Consider the following 26307-nt stretch of genomic DNA (forward strand, 5'->3'; position numbering starts at 1 on the left):
ACAATCTTATACCACAAGGAACGATAAATTAGGGTTTTCTGAAACGGAGAACTGTGTTAGTTGGTTAAGTCGTTTGATTAGACCGGTTTAGATGCTTTAAAGCAAATTGGCTAAAACGGGGCCGGTTTAATGGGTGATTGATTTTTATTTTCTCACAAGTCAACGTACTGTACCACTAGAAGAAGTGTAGTTAAATCAAACCCACGACTCTCTCCACAAACACCACTAACTCTCTCTTTACCATTTTCATCGAATCATATGACGATATCACTATCTTCATCAAACTCTAAAATCATCCCTGAGACGAGCAAAGACTCGCCAAGACTCGTCTGTGTCAACGTCGTAGAAGTTTAGGGTTTCAATGGAACAAGGAACGATCAAGATCAAACTACCTAAACCATCAGAGATAACGAGGAGGCACAAGAAAGAGGCCGATATGGGCAAGAAGATAAAGAAAGAAGAGAACATGAAGAGAGATTTCATCAGACGGAGAATGGTTTTTCGAGTTAAGAAGATGACTTCTGTGATTTCCGGTGTCTTCAACCGCAAGAAAACACTTTCAGGTGAAAACAGAGAACAGAGAGATGGTTCTGAGGGCGATGAGACCGTGTTTGTTAAACTCAAGCAAAACCCAATTCAGAAGAAGGGGAGTTTCTGGGAAAGCGCAAGAATTCGACTGAAGACACTCATCTTAGGGCAAAGATTGAAGAGGAGAAGAAACCGAAGAAGAAGCTTAAGTGAAGGAATGGAAGAAGAGGAGCTGTGCAAGAAGAGAATACTAATGGGTGAAAGATGCAAACCAATGAACGGGGTTTTGCAGTATGATGGTGACGGAATTCTCCTACCCGAGCCATGACGGTTGATCGGTTTTCGTCAGTATTAGTCCTAGTGTAGTTTCAGTTTCTTGTTGATTCACTCATTAGAGATTTGCAGGTAGTTTATACAAACTTTATTTCTTACCAATTTTCAATATCTTGAAATCTTGAAATCTTGAAACTAAGGCTACATTTGAAGATCTAATGACACTGCCTATAAATAATCGAGATTAGTTACATTGATGGATTATGAGGAAGCCATTCTGGTTTGTTCATCTTTGTAACTGTTCTGGAGTTTGGTTGCTTGTGGTGGATGGTGAATTGATAGCTTCAGAGGGTGGAATCATCCCCCACTTGCCTTCACCCTCTGTCGGTTCCATCATCTTCACTGACCCGTCATTCAAACCTACCGCAAACTGGTTTGGGTCTTGCGGGTGAGCCGCCACAACAAGAGGAGACAAGCCTTGATTCCTGTGAAAGCAAAGAGAATCAATGAGAAGAGTTTATAACTATTTTGGCTTATGAAAATATACCAATTTCTCATGTTTCAGAAGTCAATTTAAGTCTATTATACAGATTCATGTACCAAACCTTACAAAGTACAGTGATTTAGAAATAAGAATCTGATGAAATGTTGGATAAACTTACCCTTGAGGCAAGTAGGCGGATGGAGAGATACGACATCTTAATCTGAGACTGTCCGCGTCAAATACTCCAATGTTACCATCGCGGAAAGTGGTGTAGATCAGCTGGCTGTTGCATGCGTACACCGCTGAAGATATAGGAGCAGACAGCGAGTCTTGTGGAATCCACTGAGACATGAAAACAAGAGAACATAAGTCATTACAAATTTCAAAATAATGATTAAGAATATGTATATATGACCTTGCATTTCATATATACATGCCAGGTCAGAGATGATCCATTTTATATAAGTGGATTTACAGAGATGATCTCATCATAGTCATAGATACCTGTCGGATACATTCCATCTTGGAAGCATCAAATACCGCCAGTTGTGTCTCGTGGACTACCAGAATACGCAACTGATCCACATGAAACTGAACCCGCGTGTCTCCATTGGCGGCTTTTCCTGCTGGCATTTGTATTGCAACGGATTTCCTCTTCTCCCATGTGTCAATGCTCCAAAAGCAGATCTAAGAGAAGACAACAGGAAGAATAAGTATCCTCCTAGATTAGATAAGTCTAATGGTAGAAAATCCAGCAAGGAAACAACACAAAATAATCAAGCATTTTTCCCTTCAGTTGAGATATATTTACTACAGGACAACAACAACAACAACAAGACGCAGCATAACACACCTGTGCATCAGCACCAGATGAAACCAAGATGTTGAGGGCTGTAGAAAATGCTAGGCCTGTGATGCGTTTCTGGTGACCCTTTAGCTTTGATTTGACCTGATGGAACACAATATGCAAGTTTCAGATCGTTGATAGAGTTTTAAGGCAACATTAGCAGTGAGGGGAAAATTAAACTGTAAAACATATGTGAAGCTATGAGAACCATTTCTTCAAAAAACGTAAGGTTCACAAGTTTTTCCTTGTCATAGATCAAAAAGACTACATAAGTGGCAATGGTTAGTACTAGAAACTACTTACCTCATCCACTCGGACATTATAGATGTGAATCGTAGAGTCTTCCATTCCAATGGCGATGACGTTATTGTCCTGAGGATGGAACGCCAAAAACGTTGATGCTGGTGGAGGCGGCATGAATGTTGTCATCACCTATAAGGCCAATAGTTTTTTTGTGGAAATTAGAACAACCAAAAGAGTTTACTAGATTAGTGTGAGAACATTTTCAGTTAGAAATCTTGTGGCTTTTTTTAAGTTCATATAGATAATATATACCTTAAAAGTCATCATGTTGAACAACGAGACTTTTCCTCCAGCAGCAGACATGACATATGAGTCGTTCTTAGAGAGAGCGATGCATGGGGCAGCGTTTTCAAGGTTTACACCAGACACATCATTGGTCATAAGAAGACCACTGTTTGGTTGCCAATGCTGAGGAACAACAGTAGCAGTTGCCTGCATAATAAACAGTACTTAAATAAAACCGCACACAGCATGCATTAAGCTATCTCTAACTCTTTAAAACCGCAGACAGCATGCATTAAGCTCTCTCAAACTCTTTTTTACGATTACCTTTCCACTAGGGTTCTGCTCATTGGGAACCCACTTCCAGAGTCTCTGGATACCATTGGAACCTAGTGCCAAGATTCCAGCACCGGAATTCGTATACAGAAGCTGAACAACCTGCTTTCCCACGCAGCATGAGAAAATTAAGCCTCAATTTCAAAACATTTATAGAAATCCAACAACTTTCTGAGAAAGATAACTGCACAAACCTTTGTGGAAGAACCAGCGGTATCGGGTAAAGTAGCTTGGAAACACTGGGAAGGGTCCAAGATTTCAGCTAATTGCCAAGATTTTGGTTTGTCTGTTGAGTCATCGATTCTCGACTTTGAGGGATCAACTCCATTCTTGAGGATATTCAGAAAAAAAAGATTAGTAAATATTTTTTTTAAACATGACAAAAAAATCGGAAACAGTCAACTACTATAGTCAGAGAATAGTAAACTACAATTTCGACAAATGGAAGTTCACTTCATTTACAACCGAAAATCCAGAACAGAATAATAAATTATAGAAATGGCTAGAAACATAGCATTTAATGAGTGATTTTACCAGCATTTGTGAGTGTCTAACAGGAGAGCCTCGTTCAACTTTACAATTGACAGACGCAACAGGAGCACCAGGAACCTAACAGAATATACCAAAGTGTGTAAACCGAGACAGCTTGTAATGACAGTGGATGTAAAAAAGGGAAAAAATGTAATACAAAGTTGAGAAACATTACAGCTTTGAAATCAACTGGAGTCCTCATCGTTTCAGAAGCTGGAGTTTCCATCGCTCGAAGAGATCGGAAACCAGCTGGATTAGCTAGGATCTTAAATCCGTTATCTGCCGTAGTAACGGCTAGAAGATTGCCGTCCTTGTTAAATCTCAAATGGGGAAGAGCCTGAAGTTGGGACAAGTTATATGCAAACCTAAAAAGACGAACATCCAAGCAACAAGCCATGGGAAAAAGAATCTTTGGGACTTACCGGAAGTCCACCCTCAGCATCAGTGCTAGTCAGAACATTGATGTTGTTCATATCCCAAAATTTGATTTGTCCATCTTCACCAACAGCCAGAAAATGGTTTTTTGAGGTATCGAACTGAACCACACCTGCCAACTTTTTCTGAAACTCTTTATACGTCCTTTTAATTGATCCTTCACTTTCATTCCACTCAACTAGGAAAGAATCTCCATCTTTACTCGTTCCACAAGAGAACAATCTGAAGGGGGAAAAAACATCAGAAAGCACTGAAAAGGTAAACTTAAAACAGAAAGATAAGATTAGAAACTCAAGGACACAACTCAGTATCCTCCGGAGTAAACAAAAGAATCTGAAGATTTTGGAAACTGAGGAGTGAAGAACAAGCGGTATAGAAGAGGGAAATGTTTATGAGTTTAAGATCTTACCTAGTACCATCAGCACTGTAAAGCATCCTCGTACACCATTTACCGGGAGCATCATAGTCAACTCTGGAACCCAGATTATCATAAAGCCAGGCTTTTATTTTCCCATCTATGGCGGTTGAAAATATGAACTGAAATCCAAATAAGAACGAGATGTATTTTGGTAAAGAACAGAAATTCATAGGCAAGATAATACTATATGAAATGTGTCGTCTACTTTATTGTTCTTCAAACGGATTGGTAAAACAGTATAATAATTGATGTAAAATATAGTTTGATTCAATCCTTGCCGCACCTGAATGTTCTCTTTGTAATGAGGGCAAATGGAATAAACTGGAGCGTCGTGGCCTTCAAAAGTAAAATGCTTCCGACCAGAAACATCCCATACCTGTTCCACATTGATCAAGTTAGCCAGCTGCATTGATATCTAACAGTGAAACTTTGTGACTCTTTATCTCACCTTGATTAATTTATCATCTCCGCAAGTAATTACACATAGTTGTCTGTTTGGATTGGCGAAAGCCAAGTCGTTCACAGCACCGACATGGGCATCAATCTGTGAAAAAGTGATCTAGTCTCAGTGGGATATTATTACATCGCAATATTTCTCGTACAGATCACAAGTATGCTTACCTCAGTATGTTGGCGAAGATCATTAGGTCCAGAGAAAGCGTACAACTGAATTAGATGTTTTGTAAACGCAACCCCTGCACAATAAGAGACTGAGACCAGAGACCATAGACAACATACAATTAAAATCCAACAATGCATGACGGGAAGCTTACCAATGAAATTTCCATCCGGACTCCATGCAACGCGAGTGACAGATATCGGTGTTTCTTTAGCTATCAAAGCCTGAATGATGCCAAAAGAAAGGCAAGTATAAGAATCTTGCACAGCAACTAGTTTGCTGATACGTTTTATCTCCAACACTTCTCATAGCCATTTGGTTGAATTCCGCCTTTATACATCAAACACATAAACTAAAAACTTCTTAGCTGTAAAGACAAACCTGAAACTGATGTGAGCAATTAGACATATCCCATATCTTGAATGGCCTTGAAACCAGCCTCTCTCGAGCGGCAAGTTCCCACAATGTGATTTCTCCCGTCGCAGATCCAACTGATGGCATTCAAACGGTCATTCAGAAAGCCAAATAAGAGATAACAGAAATATAACTTCAAACACAGTTTAGAATTTGTATTCTTTTTTTCAAACCCCCATACCAAGAAGTAACGTGTTTTGCATAGGGTAGAACTCCATGCTTGTCACAGTGGACCCTTGATGCAGCGCCAGAGCTGCCTTTGTTGGCAAATCTTCCAGCGACCATGGAGCTTGCTGCCTAGGAGCAGGATATGTCACCTGGAAAATGATAAATGCTTAGAATTTTGAGAAGATGCAAGAATTATATAAACAGCTTTCCAGAAAAAGAAAAGAATTCGCGTTACCTCCTCCACAGATGGAGCAGGGCGGAGACGCTTCATTAGTTCATGATCAGGATTCTGATAATCTACTATACCTGGAGTTGCTGGTGGTGTTCTTGGTCGCTTCAAGATTGACACTTTTTGGAAGAAAAATAATAAGTTTTTGATGGAAACTGAAATGATAGTTATTGATAAGTCGAGGATTAGAAATCTAGAGGATCGTCAAAAACTAACTTTGATTCTGAGGTTGAGGCATCAAGGCAGGTGTAACAACGGCAGCTTGGACAGCAGAAGCACCAGAGGCAGCAGCCATCCAACTAGCTAAAGCACCAGCATTAGCAGCAGCAGGACCAGGTGGAAAGGGCTACATGTAATACAGATTCCACAAACATTAAGATTAATTTAGATTCAAAAAACATGATTAAAGCAGTCAAACATCGAGGTTTCTTACAACATGAGGTCCAAGTGACGGATAAGCTGCTGGCTTCGTCAAAGTAGTAACAGGCTGATTGACTGCTGAAGGTGCGAGAGGACCATTCGGAAGTGTGCAAGTGTGGTCTGTGAATAGAGTTTTAATATCTGGGTTTGGCCTAGGATTCTTGCACAACTGGTGCTGCCAATTGAGGCTGCAAGAGAACATATGCACAATGAATCATCCAACAACGAAGTCATCCAAACCTCATCTGCAACATACAGAATGGTCATGAGGAAAGAAAAAAGAAACACACCTTTGATTAATCAGAGTCCGCAGTCTCGAAGATCTCAAAGTAGGGAACATCAATTTATCACGAAAAAGTGGATTCGCTTCAATTAGTTTTTTAAGTTCGCCTAGCATTATGCCCCGAGCAGTTTTAGTGTCTCCATATTTTGAAAGCTGCTCATTTTCCCTGCAGATTCATGAAAATCATTGATGTCAAATTTCAATCCACAAAACGCAAACAATCGAGAGAGAAACTCGAGTATCACACCCTCTTTCACATCCAAACAAAAACAGTCTACAAAGCATCACGAACTCGACTTGGACTGAACCTAAACCAAGTCTCATATTCCTACTTTCCATAACAACAGAAACATCAACAAGGAGAGATCAAAATTCAATATATCATACCTAAAGTTTTGCAAAGTTAAGAGTTGAGTGATTTCTTTGTAAAGCTCCTCATTGAAAGTGGAGAAAACTCTCAAATCTTGCACTAGTATCTCAACTGCTTTTGCCTTCTCTTGCCTGTAACAACAGAGAACATCAAACTCTAAAACCACAAATCTTCAAGAGTAAAAAAACAAATAAGACAGCTTATAATCATACCGATCAAGAGCCTCGAGATACTTCTGCTTCCTAATTTCAAAGAAAATCTTCATAGAGTATCTGTTATCATCAACCTTAGTAAAACCTGACAAATACGTCTCAACATCATCCCATTCTCCAGCTAGAACTTTCTCATCAAAATACTTGGTATTGAAGAAGAATCCTGACTCTTTCTCAAGCCTATATTTAACAAATTACAAATCAGTCAATCCCAAAATTCAGCCTCTCACAACACAACACAAAACAAACCATATAAATAGACTAACCTGTGCACAGATTCCTTAAATTTCTCTTCCTCCAGAAATTGAAGTATCAGAAACACCAACTCTCGACTCAACGACGACATTCTCAACGAATCTCAAATCTGACGAGAAACGAAGAAGAGAGACGACGAAAGAAACACGAATCCGAGCTCTGAAGACACGAGCCCAGGTAAAGACTCTGATTTCGAGGATTTCTAGGGTTTTGAAGAGCTCTAGCTTTTAGAGAAAAATGGAGAGAGAGAGAGAGAATATATAAAGAAGGAGGAGAAGATTGGGGGATTGAGAAACTTTAGACCTCGCTTTCTTGGACGCGTTCTTCTTTGCACAGAGACATCGTTCTACCGACTTATCAGATATAAGCGGAGTCTTCGTCGGTGATAAGTAGGCTTCCTTATAAGAGAGGTAGGTTAAGTTATTATCAAATTGAGTGATAAGTTGATTTGGAGATAGAGTGGCGGATTCGAAAACAAAATTCAAATAGTGTGAATATTCTGTGCACACGTCCAGTCTGGTCCCCACATTTTTCTCTCTCCTTTATTATGTCGCTCTCAGCTTTCGATGCACTCTTCGTTTGGCTTTTCTCATATTATCCTTTTTTTCTTTTTCTCGCGATATTTTTGAGATCTCTTTTTCGCAAGATTTAATTAAGTGTTCGTGACAATTACAATGTGGACAATTCAACATCTCGCAGGTTACGTCATATATAATTATATATACTCATATTATAATCTTTGCTTTTTTTTTTAGGCATACACCAGGAGAATTACTCGTGTTCTCCATGGCGAAATGAGATTATTTATAAAAGAAAAACATAATATGGATTTAGAAAATAGATATTTGAAAAGAAAAATAATAAAAAAAGGAAAATAATATTTTTAATATTTCTTTTTATTTGATTTTTTAGGAAAAACATAAATATTAAAAAAAGACATATTAAATCTTGTTTTTTAAATGTACTATTTTTTATAATTTAAAATTTTTAATAACTTTAAACCAATAATATTCAATAATTTTTATTGAAGTTTACAATTTATCAATTATAACTAATAAGTATTGTATTGAAAACCTATAAAATTAATCTTTTTGAAACATTTTTTTTCTAGAAAATCAAATAAAAGAAACATATGGAGTATGAAAATAACTTATTAAGTATATATAAAATAAAATTTTATAGAGGCCGAATACATTAACTTTATTAGAATTAAGATTTACAAGTATTTAAGAGATAGAAAAAAATGATTAGGATATAACAATATGGTTTACATGTATATTCTTTATACGTCCTTTTAGTATGGAAGTACTCGTGTAGCTCTAATTTTGGAACTTTTTTTTTGAAATATTGATTTCGCTAAAGATTTAGTGAATGTATTTGCTAACTGATCACCAATGGAGACATGAGTAATCTGAAGCATTCCAGCTTGAATTAAGTGCTATATATATGGTTCATTCGAGAATAGAAAACCGGATTGGTACCGAGGTAAGTGGCACCAACATTTTCACAATATATCATATATATTCTTTATACCATTTAGAATTGTAAGCTTTGGTACCATATAGAGGCTAAATGTATTGACTTTATTTTAGAATGAGATTTACAGGTATTTATAGAGAGATAGAAAAGTGATTAGGGTATACTAATGAGAACAATACAATTTACAAATATATCTTATAAATTTAAGGATAAATGTCAATTTTCATTTTTTAAAAACACGATAGATACAAATCGAGGTTAATTCTTCAAAACCTAACTTAAGTAAAATAAGAAATTTGATACTATGTTTCCTAACTTAAGTAAAATTTACTTATTAACATAAATGTAGAAAATATTTTTAAATTTGTTTTTTTCTTGATAATTTAAGGATAAACTAGGTAAGAATGCGTGCCATATATGGATAAATTATATGATATTACATTTTATAAATTCTGTACTATTTAATTTTATAAATAGTTTTATTAATAATATTTCCAAATGACTCTATTTTTAATATGAAGATGTTTAATATTCAAATTTAAAGTGCATTAAAAATCAAAGCATTAAATTATAAAAATGTTATATAAGGTAAAAATCTAAATTTGGAAATTCTAGATATATTAGAATAAAATGAGGTGTGTTTGGTTATTAGTGGTTCAATGACGATGAAGATAAAACAATGTGTTTGACAAATGTGATAGTATAACTTATTTATTTTTAAATGTGAGAAAAATTGCTTGATTCACTGGTTTTGACTGGTTTCTTGAGGACAAACCTTGTATAGGTTTCTCTTGAAGCAAAACATGGAAGGTTTTTAGGCAGAGAGATTCCGAAAAAGACTGGGATGCTTTGGTATGGTTCAAATGTTCAACACCAAAGCATGTATTCCACATGTGAATCACAAACCTTGACATGTTATCTACAAGATCCAAACTTGCTTCCTGGGGACTGCAGGTTCCTCTTGATTGATGCCTATGTTCTGGCTCGGTGGAGACAAGAGACCATATTTTCTTGCAGTGCCTTTTTACCCAGACTTTTTGGGATTCGATTATGTCTAGACTGAGGTTGGCGTCCACGATTTTTGACAGTTGGCTTGTTTTGCTGGAATGGACAAATGTTAGAAACAAATCATCACCACAAACCCTGAGACTGCTTCTAATCCACACTTTGGTCTATCATATTTGGAGACGGAGAAATAACGTCTTCCATAATTAACCTTACTACAATCCCGCTGCATGCTATCTTCAAGGAGATTGATCGACAAATCATCAACTCCAATACTGCTAGAAGGAAACTGAAAAAGTTCAGGAATCTAGTGGCTTTATGGCTTTACTAATGGATCCAAATTTATCTTTTACCCAATATACTTATTTGGTATGTACTTGTAGAACTAACAGTGTTCTCTCAGAGGTACTAGACCAATCTACTCTCAAATTGAGTCAACACTTGTAGACTTTTCCACTCTCTTAGATGTGCTCCCATGCTATTCTAAACCAAAATCACTCTAACTACTTTAAGTGATTGTTTTGTATATTTATCTTGGTTTTGAACCAACCACAATGTCTCTTCTCCTTTTTCCATTGGAAATTCTGTCTAAATTCTACGATGACAAACTATTACATTCTAGCTTCTTGATTCCAAACCTATAAGCCTAAACCAACCAGCATCATTTTCTCTTGTTCAGCCTAAAAAGAAAGTTTAGACACATTACCTTACTTGATGGAGGAGGTTGATTTTCAGTCCTTGATCCCTCAAATTTCTTCAGAAAGTTTCCTCCGACATGCTTAGTCTTCTTCGTTGTCTCCGAGAACTTTGAAAAAAGGTGGATCCGGTGGAAGTAGTAGTGGATCCGACGGAGGAAAGGGAGAGCGTGGCGTCGACAGCTATGAAGAAGATTAAGAAGGATGGAGATGAAGAAGTTAACCACGTCGTCGTTGAGAAATAAAAGCAAAACTAAAACTATTTATAGATTATAAGATGAAATTAAGGGTGAAATAGAGGTTGCAAGGCAACCCTAAATACCCTTATTGATGTCATTTTTTCGGGAGGATCTTTTCTCTCCCTCTTCTCTCTCTAATACCTTTCAGAGAGAAAATAGGTTCTCGACCTGATTTTGGGGGCTAGAGTTTTTATGGAGACTTATGTCACAATGTCGTTGGGCTCTGCGTCTGGCATCACTTGCGTATAAGCGGTGGAAGCTGTTTTTTCCGACATCGGTGGCTCTGTTTACCACTGTTGGCTGACACTTCCAGTACTGATTGGCTTCTTCTGCAACGGTGGCTGGTTATGTCTCCATCGATTCAGCCTCTGGCGATTCAGATGGCTAGTACTGGCTTTTGTCCGGATTTGTTTTTAGTCTTTCATTCTCTCGTTTCTCTTTAGCTTCAGTTATTTTGTGTTTGGACCGATGCTTTGGATTTGATTGAAGTTTTGTTCGTAGGTTTGAATGAAAGCAAGCCCCAAATAGCAAAATTTCCTTAACGATTGAAAACTTTTTGATTAAAGAAGAAGATGAAGAAGATTTACAGATTTGTATCAAGTGGAGTCATATTTGCAACAAAAGTCAATTGGAATTTCGCCTTGGTTTGTTTGGGCGAAGAAGATGAATAAGCTTTCCGGCGATTTCTGCTTAGAATGAAGCTTCCGACATCACAACAACTTTTCGATAATCGGAGACTCCCTCCTCCTCTTCAACTTCCCACATGTCTTCCAACTTGTTTCTCATTTGACACGTGTTTTATATGTTGTATACAAGTTTTTCCTTCAGTTTAGGGTTCTCTTATTTGAGCTTTTGGACTTATGATTTTTTTTACTTTAGTGTTTGTAAAATATTGGCATGTTACATTTGGCTTTGTATTATAATTAAAACACACTTGTAAAAAAAAAAAAAAAACTAATTGATGTTCATTACACTCATATATATATATAATGAATATACTTGCTAGAAACCTAAATACATGGGCTTTAGATGGGCTAGTAGATAGGAAATACATGGGCTTGTCAAGTTAAGGTAGAAGTCATCCACAATGCCACTTGCATTCAAGATTCTCTCACAAGTCTGAGGAAATGTTTTTACGAGGCTTTACGGGTTAACGCTGCTGGTGAAGAAAAGCAGAGTGATTACTAGGAAACAGAGCTTGAGGTTTGTTTCTGAAAGCGAGAATCCGGGTGCGATTCAAATTTATAGCCCTTAGCCAATTGCTTCATGTAGGCTTTTCTTGACAGCGAAGTTACCTCATCGACTTTAGCTTTTCTTCCTTCGGTTAGATCGTAGTGAGCATAGTCGAAATCCATGGCGGAACCTGTCCAAATTTTCCTTGGAAGCTCTCCGAGGAAGAAAGTGTTCTTGAAGTGGACACCAAGCTTTCATACATGTATCCATTATTATTACTAAACACGAAGAAAACAAAACGGATCTAACTGAATATACTCTGAAGATTATTAGAAGAAATTAGACAGAAACTAATCAAATGAAGCCTGCAGAGAAGAGAAGAGAAGAAAGCGTTAAAAGACTAATCAAATAAATTCAAGCAGAGAGTGAGAGAGCGGAGAGTATTGTTTCGTCGCTTGTGATTTGAGAGGAGGAGGAGTGATGGAGAAGGTTTACCAATGAGAGAACAGACCATGTTCAAGAAAGCCTTGGAGCTTTCAACTCTGTGCAACATCGAAGTCTGTGTCATATATTATGGTCGTGACGGAGAACTCTTCAAGACATGGCCGGAGGATGAATCCAAGGTTCGAGACATGGCAGAGAGGTTTACCAAACTAAACGAGAGAGAGCGACGGAAGAAAAGAACCAATCTTTCTCTGTTTCTACGTAAGAAGATCCTCGACGACAATAAGCTCTCAGGGAAAGTCTTAGAGATGAAGGATTCGTTAGAAAGGGGTCTACGGGTGCTACAAGATAAGCTTCTGTTACTACAACCCGAGAATCAGACCAAGTCCCTGACTCGTTCTGTTTCTAGTTTAGATTATGTGTTCGTTTAATTGTCTGATTAAGAGTTTCTGTTGAATTGTATGTTTTCCTAACTATGAATGCTATTTTCTCAATTCTATTTTTGTCTATGAGTCTTAAATTTGAGTTTGAATATACATTAGACATTGAATGTTAGATGTCCATAATTGATGCAGGTAAGACAACTAATTGAGTAATTGAGCAAGATATTCTGTGAAATTTTCGGTTCAATTTGTGAATGAACTCAATGGAGGAAAGCTTATAGAAGAGGATATGATAATCATATTACCTGACACTTTGATATGTCAGACGCTCTTGTAGCAGCTTCCGTCAAAAGTTGTTGTTAATACTTAATACTAATGTTTTGTCCAAGATGTGGAAAAAAAACTGACTTTGTTCAGTTGTTGGATTTAGATGCCAGTGAGTTCCCAGATTACAATGCCTTAGTGAGTTTTCTTGATAGGTCTTTAGTGTATCCGGAGGACTGAGAGTGAACAGTCTTGTGTCACGCGGTGGATAGATTCTGTGGTTAATCGTAAACTTAAGGATCTTGATGTTAATTAGTGTCATGTGGAGCGTTATTGTTTTAAAGGTGATCCCCTTATAAGTCTTTATATATGTTAGACATTGTTGTACTTAAGACTGCAACAGGTTTTAATGTGTGATATCTAGTCAGTTTCTGAAATTTTTGTCAAGTTCATGCTTATAGAACAAATTGTATATGCCAATTATGAAGCTATACAGTAGCTTAATTATTCCAGAAGGCTAGTGATAATGTTAAGGTTTTAAGTGTACACTTCTCACTCATTATTCATTATTGTTGAATTTAAGGCACAGGGTTTTTGATTGATGCCCATATGCTCACGTATCTGAATTTCGAAGATGATATTATAGAGAGTAAAATCATAAGCATACAAGTTCTTTAGCCAAGTTTAATGTAGTTGCCTTAATCTGGTATTGTTTTGCTCTTGTTGGCTTACTGATGCAAACTTTGATCCGTAAATCTTCACCGGATTCTCGAGAGTTAATTAGCCCTTGGCATACTGCAGTCTGCAGAGGTCTATGTCTTAATTACCAAATTCATAGTTATATATAAAATGTTGTTTTCATTATATTTTAGATTCTTATTGAGAGTACCTCTACCAAAACATGAAAACAGAACTACTAGCGGAATTTTGCAACTTTACATGTCTTCAAGTGACGTTTTGTCTATCCTACCTTGAAATGCTACACAGACTTCTTGAGAGCTTTCAGAATCTAAAATAACTCGTCATAGTGGTGGTGACTTGCACAAACCCCTAGAGTTTAACATAAGAAACATGTTGTTTTTCTTTCTTCTATACTTTGTGTGTGTGTGTTTTCTATAACATGATTTTGTATATGACCACAGAAACTAGTATATATGGTTGTTTTTTTTGAACTCACTTCCATCGTTCTACTTCTTCGCCGTAAAAAGGTTTGGTTTTAACTATCACATGAAACTTACATTGCCATTAAACTAAAAGCTTTATATCACTCCAAATGTACTTATGGTTCACTTATTCACAAGCAAAATGAAAGGTATTAACTAGACATTTGAGAGTTCTTAGACAAAACAAATTAAACCATAAATGCAGATCTTTGTATATGAGCTTCATTTCTCTCATACCTCCTTCTCTGTTGTTATCTTTGGACACCCTAGGATTGTGCCTATAAGAAAGCACCAAATTCCAAACATAAGAGTTGTTTACATTTTTAAAAATTTCAGCGGTTTAATCACCGAAACAGATTTTCGATTGCTTCTGGGTGCTGTGTGCGAAAACGAAAGATCAAAGAGATATTTCACAAATTTCGGTATCAATTACGGACCTATATTCAAAAGTTTGTTCACGTAATTTATTCTAATGTTTGCTAACTAATTCGTTTTAAGAGTCAGAACATTACCTCTCTAGTGAGTTGTTTTGTGTCTTTTCTGTCTACGATTGTTTCGGTCAAAAGGGTTCATGAACCACTCTGGTTTATAGGAAACGAGTATGTATCCAAACATCAAACCAAAGGCAATACCAGGTCCGAATCCTATTGCAGCTGCTATCCAACTAATCAGATCTTCGTCTTCTTCCTCTGTTTCCGGCGTTTCAAACTGTTGATGTGATGCTGGCGTGTGAATATCTCTGCAAACTTCTTCAAGAGAAGAGCCGAAAAGTCCCAAGTTATCTTCAAAGGCAGAGCAATTTTGCGTTAGAAATTGCTGGCCTCCTGGTACTAGGCCTGCAAGCTGGTTATGAGAGAAGTTCATATACGCAAGGAACGAAAGGTCCCCTAGCTCTTGTGGAATCTCTCCTGTAAGCTTGTTCTTAGAAACGTCCAATGACTCGAGAGCTGTCAGGTTCCCCATAGATGAAGGCATGTGGCCACTGAAAGCATTGTTTGACAAGCTGAGCACGAGAAGCTCTTTCAATAGACCAATGGACTTTGGAATCTCTCCTTCAAATCTGTTTCCGGAAAAGTCGACTGCTGTGTAGATTGTGAGGATACGTACCAGCTCCATCGCTACACCTTTATTCATCAAAACCATTGAATCTTGGTAGTAAAGGCCTGATCCCATGTACTTTTCGTTAGACTGGTCTTCGTTTTTTCCAAGTGATGACATAGCACTCCACTTCACAAAGTACTCTGTTGGCAAAGTTCCATTGAAGCGATTATGTGATATATCGATGATGCGCAACTCAGGGAATGTGGCTTCATGTATTGGTCCATGGAATGCATTGGAGCGTAATACAAGAACTTGTAGCTTCGGTAGAGAACTCAACCAGAAGGGAAACGTGTCGTTGATTCTGTTGCTTTCCACGTTCAAAACTTCAAGAGTAGAGAAAAAACTCAAAGATCTTGGTAGCTTTCCCACTAGCTGGTTATGGCCGACATCAAGAGACCTCAGTATTTCAAATATTTGCTTTGGAAGACCTCCGCTAAGATGATTCTGACGAAGGTTTAGAACTGAAAGAGTACTCTTGAGATGTCCCATGCAACGAGGGATTGAACCATTAAAGTTGTTGTCAGATAAATCGAGTGTGTTTAGAGAACGCAACCCGCATATGAAAGAAGGAATCTTGCCTATGAAGTTATTGTTGGAGCCAAGCAAGTACAGCAGAGATGGTTCAGGTTTCGATGGTCTTTGGAAACCGATTAAAGTGTTGTTGGAAAGATTCACGTAGTACAAGATTGGTAGCCTCCATAACCAGTCAGGAACTTGACCTTTGATTTTGTTGTTGGAAATGTCTAGAAACCCCAATTCGTGTTGGGTTCTTACGAACTCTGGAAATTCAGTGATACCGCACCCTGACAAGTACAAAGATTGTATCAATTGCGAAGGAGGATCTGAAACTGAACTTTTGTTTGTGGCCGAAACATGGTTGCCTGAGAGATCCAATAAAAGGAGCCTTTTGAAATATGATAAGAAATAGTTCAAGTCGATCCTAGTGGTGGTGTTCAAATGGGATATGTTTAGATCTAGGAGTGACTTGAGATGGGAGAAGATACTAAAGTCAACTGGGCCTTGGGTGTTTAAATGGGAAATGTCAAGTCGGAAAAGTTTGACTAATTTGGAAATGGAACTAGGGATTGGTCCTATGAAGTTGTTGTTGCCAATGTCTAACTCATATAGGTTAGATGGTGAAGATATATTTCCAAACTCAAGAGTGCCTTTGAGTTGGTTACCATTCAAACGAATGTAAGTCAAAGAAGGAATGGTGAAGAGAAAAGAAGGGAACGTTCCGGTGAAGGCGTTGTCACTTGCATCAAAATCCATCAAGTTGGATAGTGAAGTGATATTAGGAGGAAGCGTGCCTGTGAACTTATTGTTGGAGAGTGATAAAAGTGACAACCCTGTCAAGTTCAGTAGGACATTGGGAAAGTTTCCGCTGAGCTTATTGTCATCAACATATAAGCGGGTCAGCTGGTTTAGATTGCCAAAAGAAGATGGGATTTCACCAACGAAATTGTTACTAAAGAGGCCGAGAAAGGTAAGTTGAGAAAGGTTTCCAATAAAAGATGGAATCTGACCCGAAAAATTGTTATTAGAAAGGTCGAGAGTGGTGAGATTAGAAAGATTTCCAATTGAAGATGGAATCTGACCCGAAAATTTGTTACTGAAAAGGCTGAGAGTGGTGAGATGAGAAAGACCTCCGATAGAAGACGGAAACTGACCAAAAAACCGATTATAAGAAAGATCTAGAAAAGTGAGATGAGAAAGATTACAAATTGATGATGGAGCCTGACCCGAAAATTGATTATCAAAAAGGTTGAGATAGGTGAGACGAGAAAGGTTTCCGATTGAATTCAGAATCTGACCCGAAAAATGATTAGAAGAAAGGTCGAGATAGGTGAGATGAGAAAGATTTTCAATTGATGACGTGATTTGACCTTTAAAATCATTAAATGAAAGGTCTAGAGTGGTTAGGAAATGAAGGTTTCGAATACTGCTGTTGGAATGAAACCGGCCATGGAGAGAGCTGCAGCTTAGGTCTAGCTCGATCACTTCCCCGGACTTGGCATTGCACGTGACTCCCTCCCAATTACAACAGTCGCTGTTATTCCCCCATGAGTCCGTCTTCCGAGGAGATTCAATGCCATAAATCTTACAATGATCAGGAGAAGGCTTCCCAATCTCAAACTCGTTTTTGAACGCGAGGAGTGCATCCCTTTGTTCGGGACGACACAAGTTCCTAGTTGGAGCCGCAAGCACGTCCAGAAAATGACAAATGAATAAGAAAATAAAAGAGAGAGTAATACGAATGATACTCTTTGAGTTCCAAAAGCCTTCCATCATTCTTAAGCTAATTTAATTTTCTTGAATATTGATAGTGAAAAAGCAAAAAAATAAAATCTGGAAATTGTGATGGTACGTAACATGTTTTCATGCCCATCTCTTTATATACAAAAATAATAGACTCTATTCCACAAAGATAATTCCAACACAGCTTGACCCTCCGAGGCGTTTTTCACGTTAAACGCAACGACTTAAAAAGTCTTTACGTTGAATAATGTCCATTTCCACTCCTTTTGTCTTACTTTTTAGTTACGTACAGGGAACATGAAAAAAAAACGTTGTATTTTGTCCAGCCAAATTAAATTGATCGTGGAAAATGAATTCTGCAGGTAAGCAATGACTTGTTCATTGTTACTAGTGCTAGTGAATAGTGATGATCGACAGCGTCAAGAGTCAATCCCCATCGATGTATTAATTTTGCGCAAAAAAAACAACTGGGCTAGGGCCCAACAATGAAGGCGGATAAAAGAAAACGAAGGCCCATTTTACCATATGTCAGCGAACTCGGAAGAGTATAAATATTCCTCTTTGTGTTTACTTAAAACTAAAATTTGGGACTATTTTATAAAAAACTAATAAGGCCGCCTAAATAGGCGGGTGTGTGATTTAGATGTAAATCTTTATTGACAGTATTCAAATGTTGAATAATAAAATAGTAATTTATATTTTTTTTGACAATTAATTTAATATTTTTTTATTTAACAAAATTTGATGCTTATACATTCTCTTTTATCATACATTTTAATTCTACACATTCAAGCTTATTGATGATATTTGAATTCTAAATAATAACCTACAAATTTCTATCTTACACATTCAATTTTGCAATACAATTTAAGTATCTATTTCATCATAATATACTCGATTTTCATTCTAAACACTTCATCTTAAGTGAATTTTTTTTTATTAAAAAAATATATTTATATCAGATCTAATATATATCTTTGTTGATATTAAAAAAATAATAAACAGTAAACAAAACTTAACAAAAAAAAAATCCACAAAAATATTTGAAAAGCAAAACTTTTTAAAATGTTTCTTTATATATGGCGTAATTTTCTCTTATGTAAACTTATTTTAAATGAGTTAAAATTAATTAAAAAATATACTAACTTCTTTTTAAGTAATTGAAAAGTAAATCATATAAGTTGTTCTCTCCAAAAATCTTGTGTTTTAACTTATGACTACATGCGTTAAATTTTTTACAATAAAACATAGTTATAAGCTTTTAGTGACATATCAAAGGATCCAAGTTGCTCAATCACCGAATACGTTAAAATTCTTAGAATAAATCTTAAATATTTAAAAATTTATTATAATAAGGTCACTAAATTTTAAAAATATTTTTGTGTTCAAAATTTAACAAATGAAAACACTATATTACAATGATAAACACAATTTTATCCAATTAAATTAATTTTAAATAAATTATATTGTTATTTTAAACTTAAGTGGTCTTTTTAATTAGTTATTATTCATACTTAATGATTTTTCTTTTAAATTAATACATGATTATTTATTTAATTGACCAATAATATATGTGTTTTCAAATTTGTTAATTTTCTTTTTTGTTAAGAAAAATAAAGTTTAAATATTGTTAGATATATATAAATTAATATATGTAAATTTTTCTTTTTAAGGTTTTTTATTTTTTTAAGAGAATTAAAAAGTTAAATCTTTAATGACACATGTAAACATCTCAATGTTAGATTTGACACGTGCCACAATCTTATGAGGTAGTAATTTTGAAAACTGTACTTTATATAATAAGAAATTAATATATGTAAATTTTTCTTTTTAAGGTTTTCTATTTTTTTAAGAAAATTAAAAAGTTAAATCTTTAATGACACATATAAACTTCTCATTATTAGACTTGACACGTGCCACAATCTTATGAGTTAGTAACTTTAAAAACTATACTTTATATAATAAGATACTGGATGTGGGAAATCGTATCTAAGATCGTATCTACAACGGTTACATTGATATTGGTAAAGGAAAATCGTATCTAATTAAGATTTATCTCATAGACAGCAAACAAAAAGGGAATTTCATTACTTAAATATCACAACGGTTAGATTAATAGAAGTAAATCATCATCATTTAACGAAGAAAAGATACTCTAAAGAAAAAGGAAATAAAACCCACAGCTCAATTTGTCTCTCTTGGTTTAGTAAAATCAATATCAAATATTATATGGAAATACAAGAATTTCACAATTCTATATAACCCTGAACCGTGTGTTAGTTACACTAAGTTTATTTTCTAGGTTTCTCTCTGATAAGAAACTAGGTATCTTCTTCTTCTTTTTCTGTGGGTAAACAACAACAATGGATTCTTCAATGTCGACGAAGAAGAAAACCAAATTGTCTGTGAGAAACCAAACTTGTTTCAAGAAATCGTCCCTGTCTTCTTCTTCTACTGCAAAAAAGACCACGAATTTGTCTATGAGAGAACAGACCATGTTCAAGAAAGCCTTGGAGCTTTCAACTCTGTGCAACATCGATGTCTGTGTCATATACTATGGTCGTGACGGAAAACTCATCAAGACATGGCCGGAGGATCAATCAAAAGTTCGAGACATGGCTGAGAGGTTTAGCAGATTACACGAGAGAGAGCGATGCAAGAAAAGAACCAACCTTTCTCTGTTTCTACGTAAGAAGATCCTCGACGACACTAAATTGTCGGAGAAAGTCTTAGAGATGGAGGATTCGTTAGAAAGTGGTCTACGAGTACTACAAGATAAGCTTCTGTTACTCCAACCCGAGAAAAACCAGACCGAGTTTGGTCAGACCCGTGCGGTTTCTTCCACAACGAATCCATTGTCTCCTCCTCCTTCGCTAATTGAGGATCATCGTCATCAACAATGGACAGAACCATTGATGAGTGGTGTGTCAAACACAGAGCAAGACCTATCGACGTCATCATTGAGTCAAAATCAGAGCAGAATTTCAGTCTTTCTCTATAACCATGACAACCGTAGCTTCTATCAAGTCCCTGACTCAGTTTCTAGCTTTGACCAATCGGCTTTACTTGGGGAACAAGGATCTGGTCTAGGAAGTAACTTTGATCTTCCTCCCATGGTTTTTCCTCCTCAGATGCAGACACAAACCCCACTTGTCCCCTTTGATCAGTTTGCGGCATGGAATCAAGCACCGTCGTTTGCAGATCCAATGATGTTCCCTTATAATTAGTTCTTGTTGTTCCAAAAACTGATCTTTGACTTGGTGTACGTTTTATAATGATCTATTATATATGTATTCTTCATTTAGATTATGAGTTTAACTGTCTCTTCTTGTGCCTGATTACGAGTTTGTATTGAATTGTATGTTTTCCCAAGTATGAATGCTATTTTCTCAAGTTTCTAAAAACAGTCTTGGCTTCTTCTATAATTGTCTGAGTCTTATATTTGAGTTTGAAAACCTGCTATGTTCAGATTTTTAATATACAATAGATATTGAAGGTTAGATGTCGATAATTTATGCAGAGAAGCCAACTTTGATGAGTCAGATGCTTTGGTGACAGCTTCCAACAAAAAATGTTGTTAAAAGTAGTGTTTTGTCCAAGAGGTGGAAAAACTCTGGCTTTGTTGGATATTTGATGCCAATGAATTTGCAGATTACAATGCCTAAGTGAGTTTTGTCTACGTATATACGCCAATAATGAAGCTATACAGTTGCTTATCTCGTTTTACCCGATTCTTGAAGATTTGAGTATTGCAATAAAGGGTACATGATAACGTTAAACCTGAACATTATATTGAAGTGTCATATGTGTGCCAAGTTAGGAAGGTTAGACCGACTAATTGAAAGACTTTTTTGAAACAATAACATTGATTTATATGAATTCAATCCTGAAACCAAACTAAAACATAAACTTAACCAAGTTAAACTCAAATCTTGAAACTGAAACTAAACTTAGGGTAAGAAGAGAAACCTGAAACAAACTTGAAACTGAAACTAAACTTAGGGTAAGAAGAGAAAACTAAACTAAACTGAAATTTCTCAAGCCAAAACATGCCACTTAGATAACCAAAACATGCAAATTTCTTAAACCAAAAACCTGAAATTTCACTAAAACTGCAGAGCTTAGAAAACCAAAACTTGCAAATTTCGAAAACTAAAACCTACAACAGAAAATAAAATATGCAGTCATCAATCTCAAAGCTAAAGAAAAACAAGAACCTACTTCTCTAGTCGCAGTTGGAATGGATGATGTTGGATTTGCCCAACACATCTATACCTGATGCGAATGAAACAAGACACCATCTTCGGTAAACACACAACTCCGTCTCAACACCACCAATTCACACAAGGTTTTCTTTTTGTTAGTCTTCTCTGTTTCACCTAAGACTATTCACATGAGAAAATAGCTCCAGATAATTTTTTGAAGCAGCTTTCTTGGTGGTCTTTGGTGGTTCTCCAAAAACATTCCAAAGCCTAAGATTCTCGTCACCTGCTGCAGAAGCCACGGTACAACCATTCGGACTCTGTGCCATAAACAGAACTCTTGATGTATGACCATTGAGTTCAGCCATTTTCGACATAGATGGGTACTTCCAAAGTGTAAGCTGGTTCTGTGTAAACCCATGTGAGCTAAGCAACTCTCTTTCCCTTTGGCTCCATAGTAATGAACAAACTTGAGAGCCAGTTTCTACTGAATTCAAGCAAGCCCCAGTGTGTGTATTCCAGAACTTAATCTTCCCATCTCCTACACCACCACCAGTTGCAAGCAAAGTTGCTTGGAAAGGGCACCACGCAAGAGCTCTCACTGCAGCTGTATGTTCCTCAAACCTATGCAGCCATTGCCTAGTTGGTTTTGAGGAAGCGACAGAACGATGATCCCATATGTGTACTACATTGTAGTTACCACCACTTGCTAGTTTTTTTCCAGATTCTGACCACTTAAGACCACAAACCTCTTCAGTGTGACCCAAGTAAGTTCCAACAATGGAAGATCTGATCCTCACATCATTGTTGACGATCTTTCCATCCATTCCTCCAGTTGTTAGAATGTGATTGTTCCATGCCAATGATCCTACTCTTGACTCGTGACCACCTATCAATGTTCTCACTTGACGATTGGAAACAAAATCCCAAAGCTGGACTTCACTGTTGTCAAGACCAACTGCCAGATCAAGACCATCTTGCGTCCAGTTAATACTTGTGACAGGTCCCTTGTCTTCATCAATAGTCACAAGCTCAGACGTAGAGCCACTGGAAGCATCCCACAAGTAAACGGTGTCTCCCAAAGCAATGGCTAAGACGTTAGCACTGCCCCAGTCCAACAAGTTAAGGTAGAAGTCATCCATAAGACCAGGTGCATCCAAGACTCTCTCACTATTCTGAGGAATGTATCTACGAGGCTTTACGGATTTAGGGTTTTGGTGAGGAGAATCAGAGTGATTGCTAGAAAGCAGAGCTTTAGGTTTGTTTCTGAAAGCAAGAATACGGGTGCGATTCTGATTCATAACCACAGCCAATTGCGTCATGTAGGCTTTTCTTGATGCTGAAGTTATCTCATCGACATTACGTTTTCTTCCTTGGGTAAGAGCGTAGTTAGCAAAATCGAAATCCATGGCGGATCTGTTTGGGATGAATCTGTCCAAGTTTTGCTTGGAAAGTTTCCTCGGAAGAAAGTGGTCTGGAACTGTACACGTATCCGAATCCATTACAACGAAACAGAAGGAATTAAACGAAATTAGAGAAAGGGGACTAATCAAATAAAAGCTTGCAGAGAAGAGAAGTAAGCGTTAGTAAACAAGTTAGAGAAAGAGACAACGACTAATCAAATATATTCGAGCAGAGAGAGCGAAGAGAGCGAAGAGTTTTGTTTAGCCGCTGAGAGGGAAGCGAATGATGAAGAACATATATTGAAAATAGTGGAATCAATTTAGTTTTTTTTTTGTTGCTGTCCTTAAATTATATAGAAAATGTTTACTACAACGGTTAGATTGATATTTGTAAAATCGGATCTAATTTATATTTCCTCTATGATATCAAACATACAAAGGATTTTTATTAGACGTGATCAAAATAAAAAAAAGAAGAAGAAGGATTTTTACTACAATTATTGAAAAACCCCAACGGTTAGATTAATATCAGAACCGTGTTACACAATTATCAGATTTTATTTTCTCTCTGATAAGCTACTTCTTTCTTTTTTTTTTTTCTTTTTTTTTGTGTAAACAACAATTAAGGGTTTTTGCTTACCTTAATTAATTATTTAATTATTACCTTACAACGGTTAGAAATCGGATCTGATTTTAGATTACATCATTAAATGAAGAAACGATATGGAAATCGATCGAATTTAACAAATTCTATATAACCCTCTCAACTTTCACTGAATTATATCGTTCAGAGTTTATTTTCTCTTTGAGAAATAACTGAAAGCTTCTTTTTCTTTCTTTCTCTGTGTAAACAAACATCACAATGGATTCTTCAACGTCTACGAAGAAGAATACCAAATTGTTTGTAAGAAACCAAACTTGTTTCAAGAAATCGTCTCTGTCTTCTTCCAATGCAAAAAAGACCACGAATTTGTCGATGAGAGAACAGACCATGTTTAAGAAAGCCTTGGAGCTTTCGACTCTGTGCGACATCGAAGTCTGTGTCATATACTATGGTCGTGACGGAAAACTCATCAAGACATGGCCGGAAGATCAATCTAAGGTTCGAGACATGGCAGAGAGGTTTAGCAGATTACACGAGAGAGAACGATGCAAAAAAAGAACCAACCTTTCTCTGTTTCTACGTAAGCAGATCCTCCACGACAAGAAATTGTCGGAGAAAGTCTTAGAGATGGAGGATTCGTTAGAAAGTGGTCTACGGGTACTACAAGATAAGCTTCTGTTACTCCAACCCGAGAAAAACCAGACCGAGTTAGGTCAGAGCTGTGCGGTTTATTCCACAACGTATCCATTGTCTTCTCCTTCGCTGATTGAGGATCATCAACATCAACAACAATGGACAGAACCATTGTCAAACACAGAGTAAGACCTATCAACGTCATCATTGAGTCAACATGAGAGCAAATTTTCAGTCTTTCCCTATAACCATGATGATTGTAGCTTCTGTCAAATCCCTAACTCTGTTTCTAGCTTTGAGCAATCGACTTTACTTGGGGAACAAGGATCTGGTCTAGGAAGTAACTCTGATCTTCCTCCCATGGTGTTTACTCCTCAGATGCAGACACAAACCCCACTTGTCCCCTTTGATCAGTTTGCGCCATGGAATCAAGCACCATCGTTTGCAGATCCAATGATGTTCTCTTATAATTAGGTCTTGTTGTTCCAAGATCTGTTCTTTGACTTGGTCAACGTTCTGTTATTTTCTATTATATATTCTCAGTTTAGGTTATGAGTTTAATTTGTATGTTTTCTAAGTATGTATGAATGCTATTTTTTCAAGTTTTAAAAAAAGTCTTGGCTTCTTCTATATTTGTATGAGTCTACAATTTGAGTTTGAAAACCTGCTTTATTAAGATCTTTAATATACAATAGACATTGAAATGAATGCTAGATGTACATAATTTATGCAGATAAGCCAACTAATTGAGTAATTGAGCTTGTCTCGGTGTGATCTTCAGTTTAATTTTACGAATCGATTTAATGGAAGAGAAGATAATAGGATAAGCAAATTACTGCAGCTTCCGACAAAAGATGATGTCAAAAGTAGTGTTTTGTCCAAGAGGTGGAGAAACTCTGGCTTCGTTGAATTTAGATTCCAATGAATTTCCAGATTACAATGCCTTAGTGAGTTTTGCTGATAGGTCTTTAGATTCCTCTAAGGATTCATGCTTGTACAAGCTCAGGTAAAGTGTGTCCGGAGGATTGAGAATGAACAGTTTTGTGTCAGTGTCACGTGGTGGATAGATTCTGTAGTTAAGCGTTAACTTAAGCATCTTGATGCTACGTATCATGTGAAGCGTTAGAGTTTTAAAAGTGATTCCACTAAGTCTTTATATATGTTAGACATTGGTGTACTTAAAGACTCCATCAGGTTTTGATGCGTGATTTCGAGTCAGTTTCTTTACCTTATGTCTAAGTTCATGTGTTTAGAACAGAATGTATAAGCCAATGGTGAAGCTATACAATTGCTTATCTTGTCTTGTTCAGTTCTTGAAGATTTGAGCATTGCAAGAAGGCTAGATGATAATGTTAAGGTTTTAGGAGTGGACTTCTCAGTCATTAATCAGTCTCAGTGTTGAGTTTCATGAAATGAAAGCTGGTGCCCTTGTTTTTGATCATGAACAGAGGTTTAAATTGATGCCTCTTGTTTGTATGGAAGCTCTTCAATATTTTGTATGGAGCTGCGAGGAACTGAAATTGCAACCTTAAAGACTTTGTTCTAACTGAGATCTAAAACTAAAATCAGAGAAGACCAAAGAATCAGTGAAATCGGAGAGATTAGACGGAATACAAAGATCGATGAATTATACACATACCAACCAGAGCATAGAAAGAGAATCGGAGCAATATCAAAGGTAAAACTAGGCAAAAAAAGGAAGAAGTAAGGGGTAAAAATGAGAGGATTAATCTACTTATTCTATGTACAACAACAACACAAGAACTTAATTTAGTACGCAGAGTTTAATATAGTCAATTAGCCATTATCTAACCAAGTAGAAACTTGTAGGCATGTTTCCATGTTTGATGCAATAAGGTAAATCGAAATAGTTAATAAAGGATTCAAAAAGGAAAGAAAATAACATTACATAC

At 36.6% G+C, this 26307-nt stretch overlaps 8 protein-coding genes, 4 long non-coding RNA genes and 4 pseudogenes across 21 annotated transcripts; 8 read left to right on the forward strand and 8 right to left on the reverse strand.

Annotated features, from left to right (window-relative positions):
* The first annotated feature begins 272 nt into the window (after positions 1 to 272).
* Positions 273 to 1053, forward strand: AT5G27020 (uncharacterized protein). Its single transcript, NM_122584.2, has one exon. It carries the CDS (start codon positions 362 to 364, stop codon positions 854 to 856), a length of 495 nt encoding a protein of 164 aa, NP_198054.1. The 5' UTR covers positions 273 to 361; the 3' UTR covers positions 857 to 1053.
* AT5G04335 lies at positions 281 to 524 on the reverse strand. The gene has a single exon (NR_142750.1). It is a non-coding gene; the product is annotated as an other RNA (long non-coding RNA).
* TPR3 (TOPLESS-related 3) lies at positions 893 to 7740 on the reverse strand. 2 transcript variants are annotated; one of them, NM_122585.5, is made up of 25 exons: positions 7359 to 7740; positions 7093 to 7272; positions 6898 to 7011; positions 6518 to 6676; positions 6241 to 6415; positions 6024 to 6153; positions 5814 to 5926; positions 5592 to 5727; positions 5378 to 5487; positions 5151 to 5220; positions 4999 to 5072; positions 4826 to 4921; positions 4661 to 4753; positions 4369 to 4496; positions 3947 to 4181; positions 3700 to 3861; positions 3528 to 3602; positions 3188 to 3322; positions 2985 to 3095; positions 2688 to 2867; positions 2436 to 2564; positions 2139 to 2234; positions 1790 to 1972; positions 1464 to 1627; positions 893 to 1286 (listed from the first exon to the last, which is right to left on the reverse strand). In NM_122585.5, the coding sequence occupies exons 1-25, from the start codon at positions 7436 to 7438 to the stop codon at positions 1088 to 1090; spliced, it is 3327 nt and encodes a 1108-aa protein (NP_198055.3). In that variant the 5' UTR covers positions 7439 to 7740; the 3' UTR covers positions 893 to 1087. The 2 variants fall into 2 exon arrangements, with proteins under 2 accessions (NP_198055.3, NP_001190409.1); NM_001203480.1 differs by having other exon boundaries at positions 939 to 1286; positions 4999 to 5220; positions 7359 to 7582.
* AT5G04345 lies at positions 7587 to 7941 on the forward strand. Its single transcript, NR_142751.1, has one exon. It is a non-coding gene; the product is annotated as an other RNA (long non-coding RNA).
* Positions 7942 to 8644: 703 nt separating this feature from the next.
* AT5G27035 lies at positions 8645 to 8883 on the reverse strand (annotated as a pseudogene; the record flags this gene model as incomplete). The annotated part of the gene is made up of 1 exon: positions 8645 to 8883.
* A 574-nt stretch (positions 8884 to 9457) lies between these two features.
* AT5G27037 lies at positions 9458 to 11681 on the reverse strand (annotated as a pseudogene). Of its 2 annotated transcripts, none has more exons than one of them (2): positions 10538 to 11681; positions 9458 to 10106 (listed from the first exon to the last, which is right to left on the reverse strand). The 2 variants fall into 2 exon arrangements; another variant differs by having other exon boundaries at positions 9520 to 9927; positions 10538 to 10736.
* Positions 10522 to 11538, forward strand: AT5G04355. The gene is made up of 2 exons (NR_142752.1): positions 10522 to 11153; positions 11270 to 11538. It is a non-coding gene; the product is annotated as an other RNA (long non-coding RNA).
* A 149-nt stretch (positions 11682 to 11830) lies between the features above and the next one.
* AT5G27043 lies at positions 11831 to 12230 on the reverse strand (annotated as a pseudogene). Its single transcript has one exon.
* Positions 12231 to 12450: 220 nt separating this feature from the next.
* AGL101 (AGAMOUS-like 101) lies at positions 12451 to 12813 on the forward strand (the record flags this gene model as incomplete). The annotated part of the gene is made up of 1 exon (NM_122587.1): positions 12451 to 12813. The coding sequence occupies one exon, from the start codon at positions 12451 to 12453 to the stop codon at positions 12811 to 12813; it is 363 nt and encodes a 120-aa protein (NP_198057.1).
* A 1339-nt stretch (positions 12814 to 14152) lies between these two features.
* RLP53 (receptor like protein 53) lies at positions 14153 to 17653 on the reverse strand (the record flags this gene model as incomplete). Of its 3 annotated transcripts, none has more annotated exons than NM_001343991.1 (2): positions 14153 to 14470; positions 14705 to 17653. In NM_001343991.1, the coding sequence occupies one exon, from the start codon at positions 17583 to 17585 to the stop codon at positions 14709 to 14711; it is 2877 nt and encodes a 958-aa protein (NP_001332753.1). The 3 variants fall into 3 exon arrangements, with proteins under 3 accessions (NP_001332753.1, NP_001318660.1, NP_198058.1); NM_001343990.1 differs by having other exon boundaries at positions 14286 to 14470; positions 14705 to 17582; NM_122588.1 differs by lacking the exon at positions 14153 to 14470 and having other exon boundaries at positions 14709 to 17582.
* On the forward strand, positions 16504 to 16877 carry AT5G27065 (uncharacterized protein; the record flags this gene model as incomplete). Its single annotated transcript, NM_001343992.1, has 2 exons — positions 16504 to 16779; positions 16842 to 16877. The coding sequence occupies 2 exons, from the start codon at positions 16504 to 16506 to the stop codon at positions 16875 to 16877; spliced, it is 312 nt and encodes a 103-aa protein (NP_001332752.1).
* A 2262-nt stretch (positions 17654 to 19915) lies between the features above and the next one.
* AGL53 (AGAMOUS-like 53) lies at positions 19916 to 20779 on the forward strand (the record flags this gene model as incomplete). Its single annotated transcript, NM_122589.1, has 1 exon — positions 19916 to 20779. The coding sequence occupies one exon, from the start codon at positions 19916 to 19918 to the stop codon at positions 20777 to 20779; it is 864 nt and encodes a 287-aa protein (NP_198059.1).
* Positions 20780 to 21927: 1148 nt separating this feature from the next.
* On the reverse strand, positions 21928 to 23256 carry CDC20.3 (cell division cycle 20.2, cofactor of APC complex-like protein; the record flags this gene model as incomplete). Its single annotated transcript, NM_122590.2, has 1 exon — positions 21928 to 23256. One exon carries the CDS (start codon positions 23254 to 23256, stop codon positions 21928 to 21930), a length of 1329 nt encoding a protein of 442 aa, NP_198060.2.
* A 658-nt stretch (positions 23257 to 23914) lies between these two features.
* AGL54 (AGAMOUS-like 54) lies at positions 23915 to 24872 on the forward strand (the record flags this gene model as incomplete). 2 transcript variants are annotated; one of them, NM_001125811.1, is made up of 2 exons in its annotated part: positions 24020 to 24259; positions 24350 to 24583. In NM_001125811.1, 2 exons carry the CDS (start codon positions 24020 to 24022, stop codon positions 24581 to 24583), a joined length of 474 nt encoding a protein of 157 aa, NP_001119283.1. The 2 variants fall into 2 exon arrangements, with proteins under 2 accessions (NP_198061.2, NP_001119283.1); NM_122591.3 differs by having other exon boundaries at positions 23915 to 24872.
* AT5G04365 lies at positions 24597 to 24863 on the reverse strand. Its single transcript, NR_142753.1, has one exon. It is a non-coding gene; the product is annotated as an other RNA (long non-coding RNA).
* Positions 24873 to 25156: 284 nt separating the features above from the next.
* On the forward strand, positions 25157 to 25824 carry AT5G27095 (annotated as a pseudogene). Its single transcript has one exon.
* Positions 25825 to 26307: the final 483 nt, after the last annotated feature.

This window comes from Arabidopsis thaliana, chromosome 5 (genome assembly GCF_000001735.4).
Source record: "Arabidopsis thaliana chromosome 5, partial sequence".
NCBI classification, from domain to species: domain Eukaryota; kingdom Viridiplantae; phylum Streptophyta; class Magnoliopsida; order Brassicales; family Brassicaceae; genus Arabidopsis; species Arabidopsis thaliana.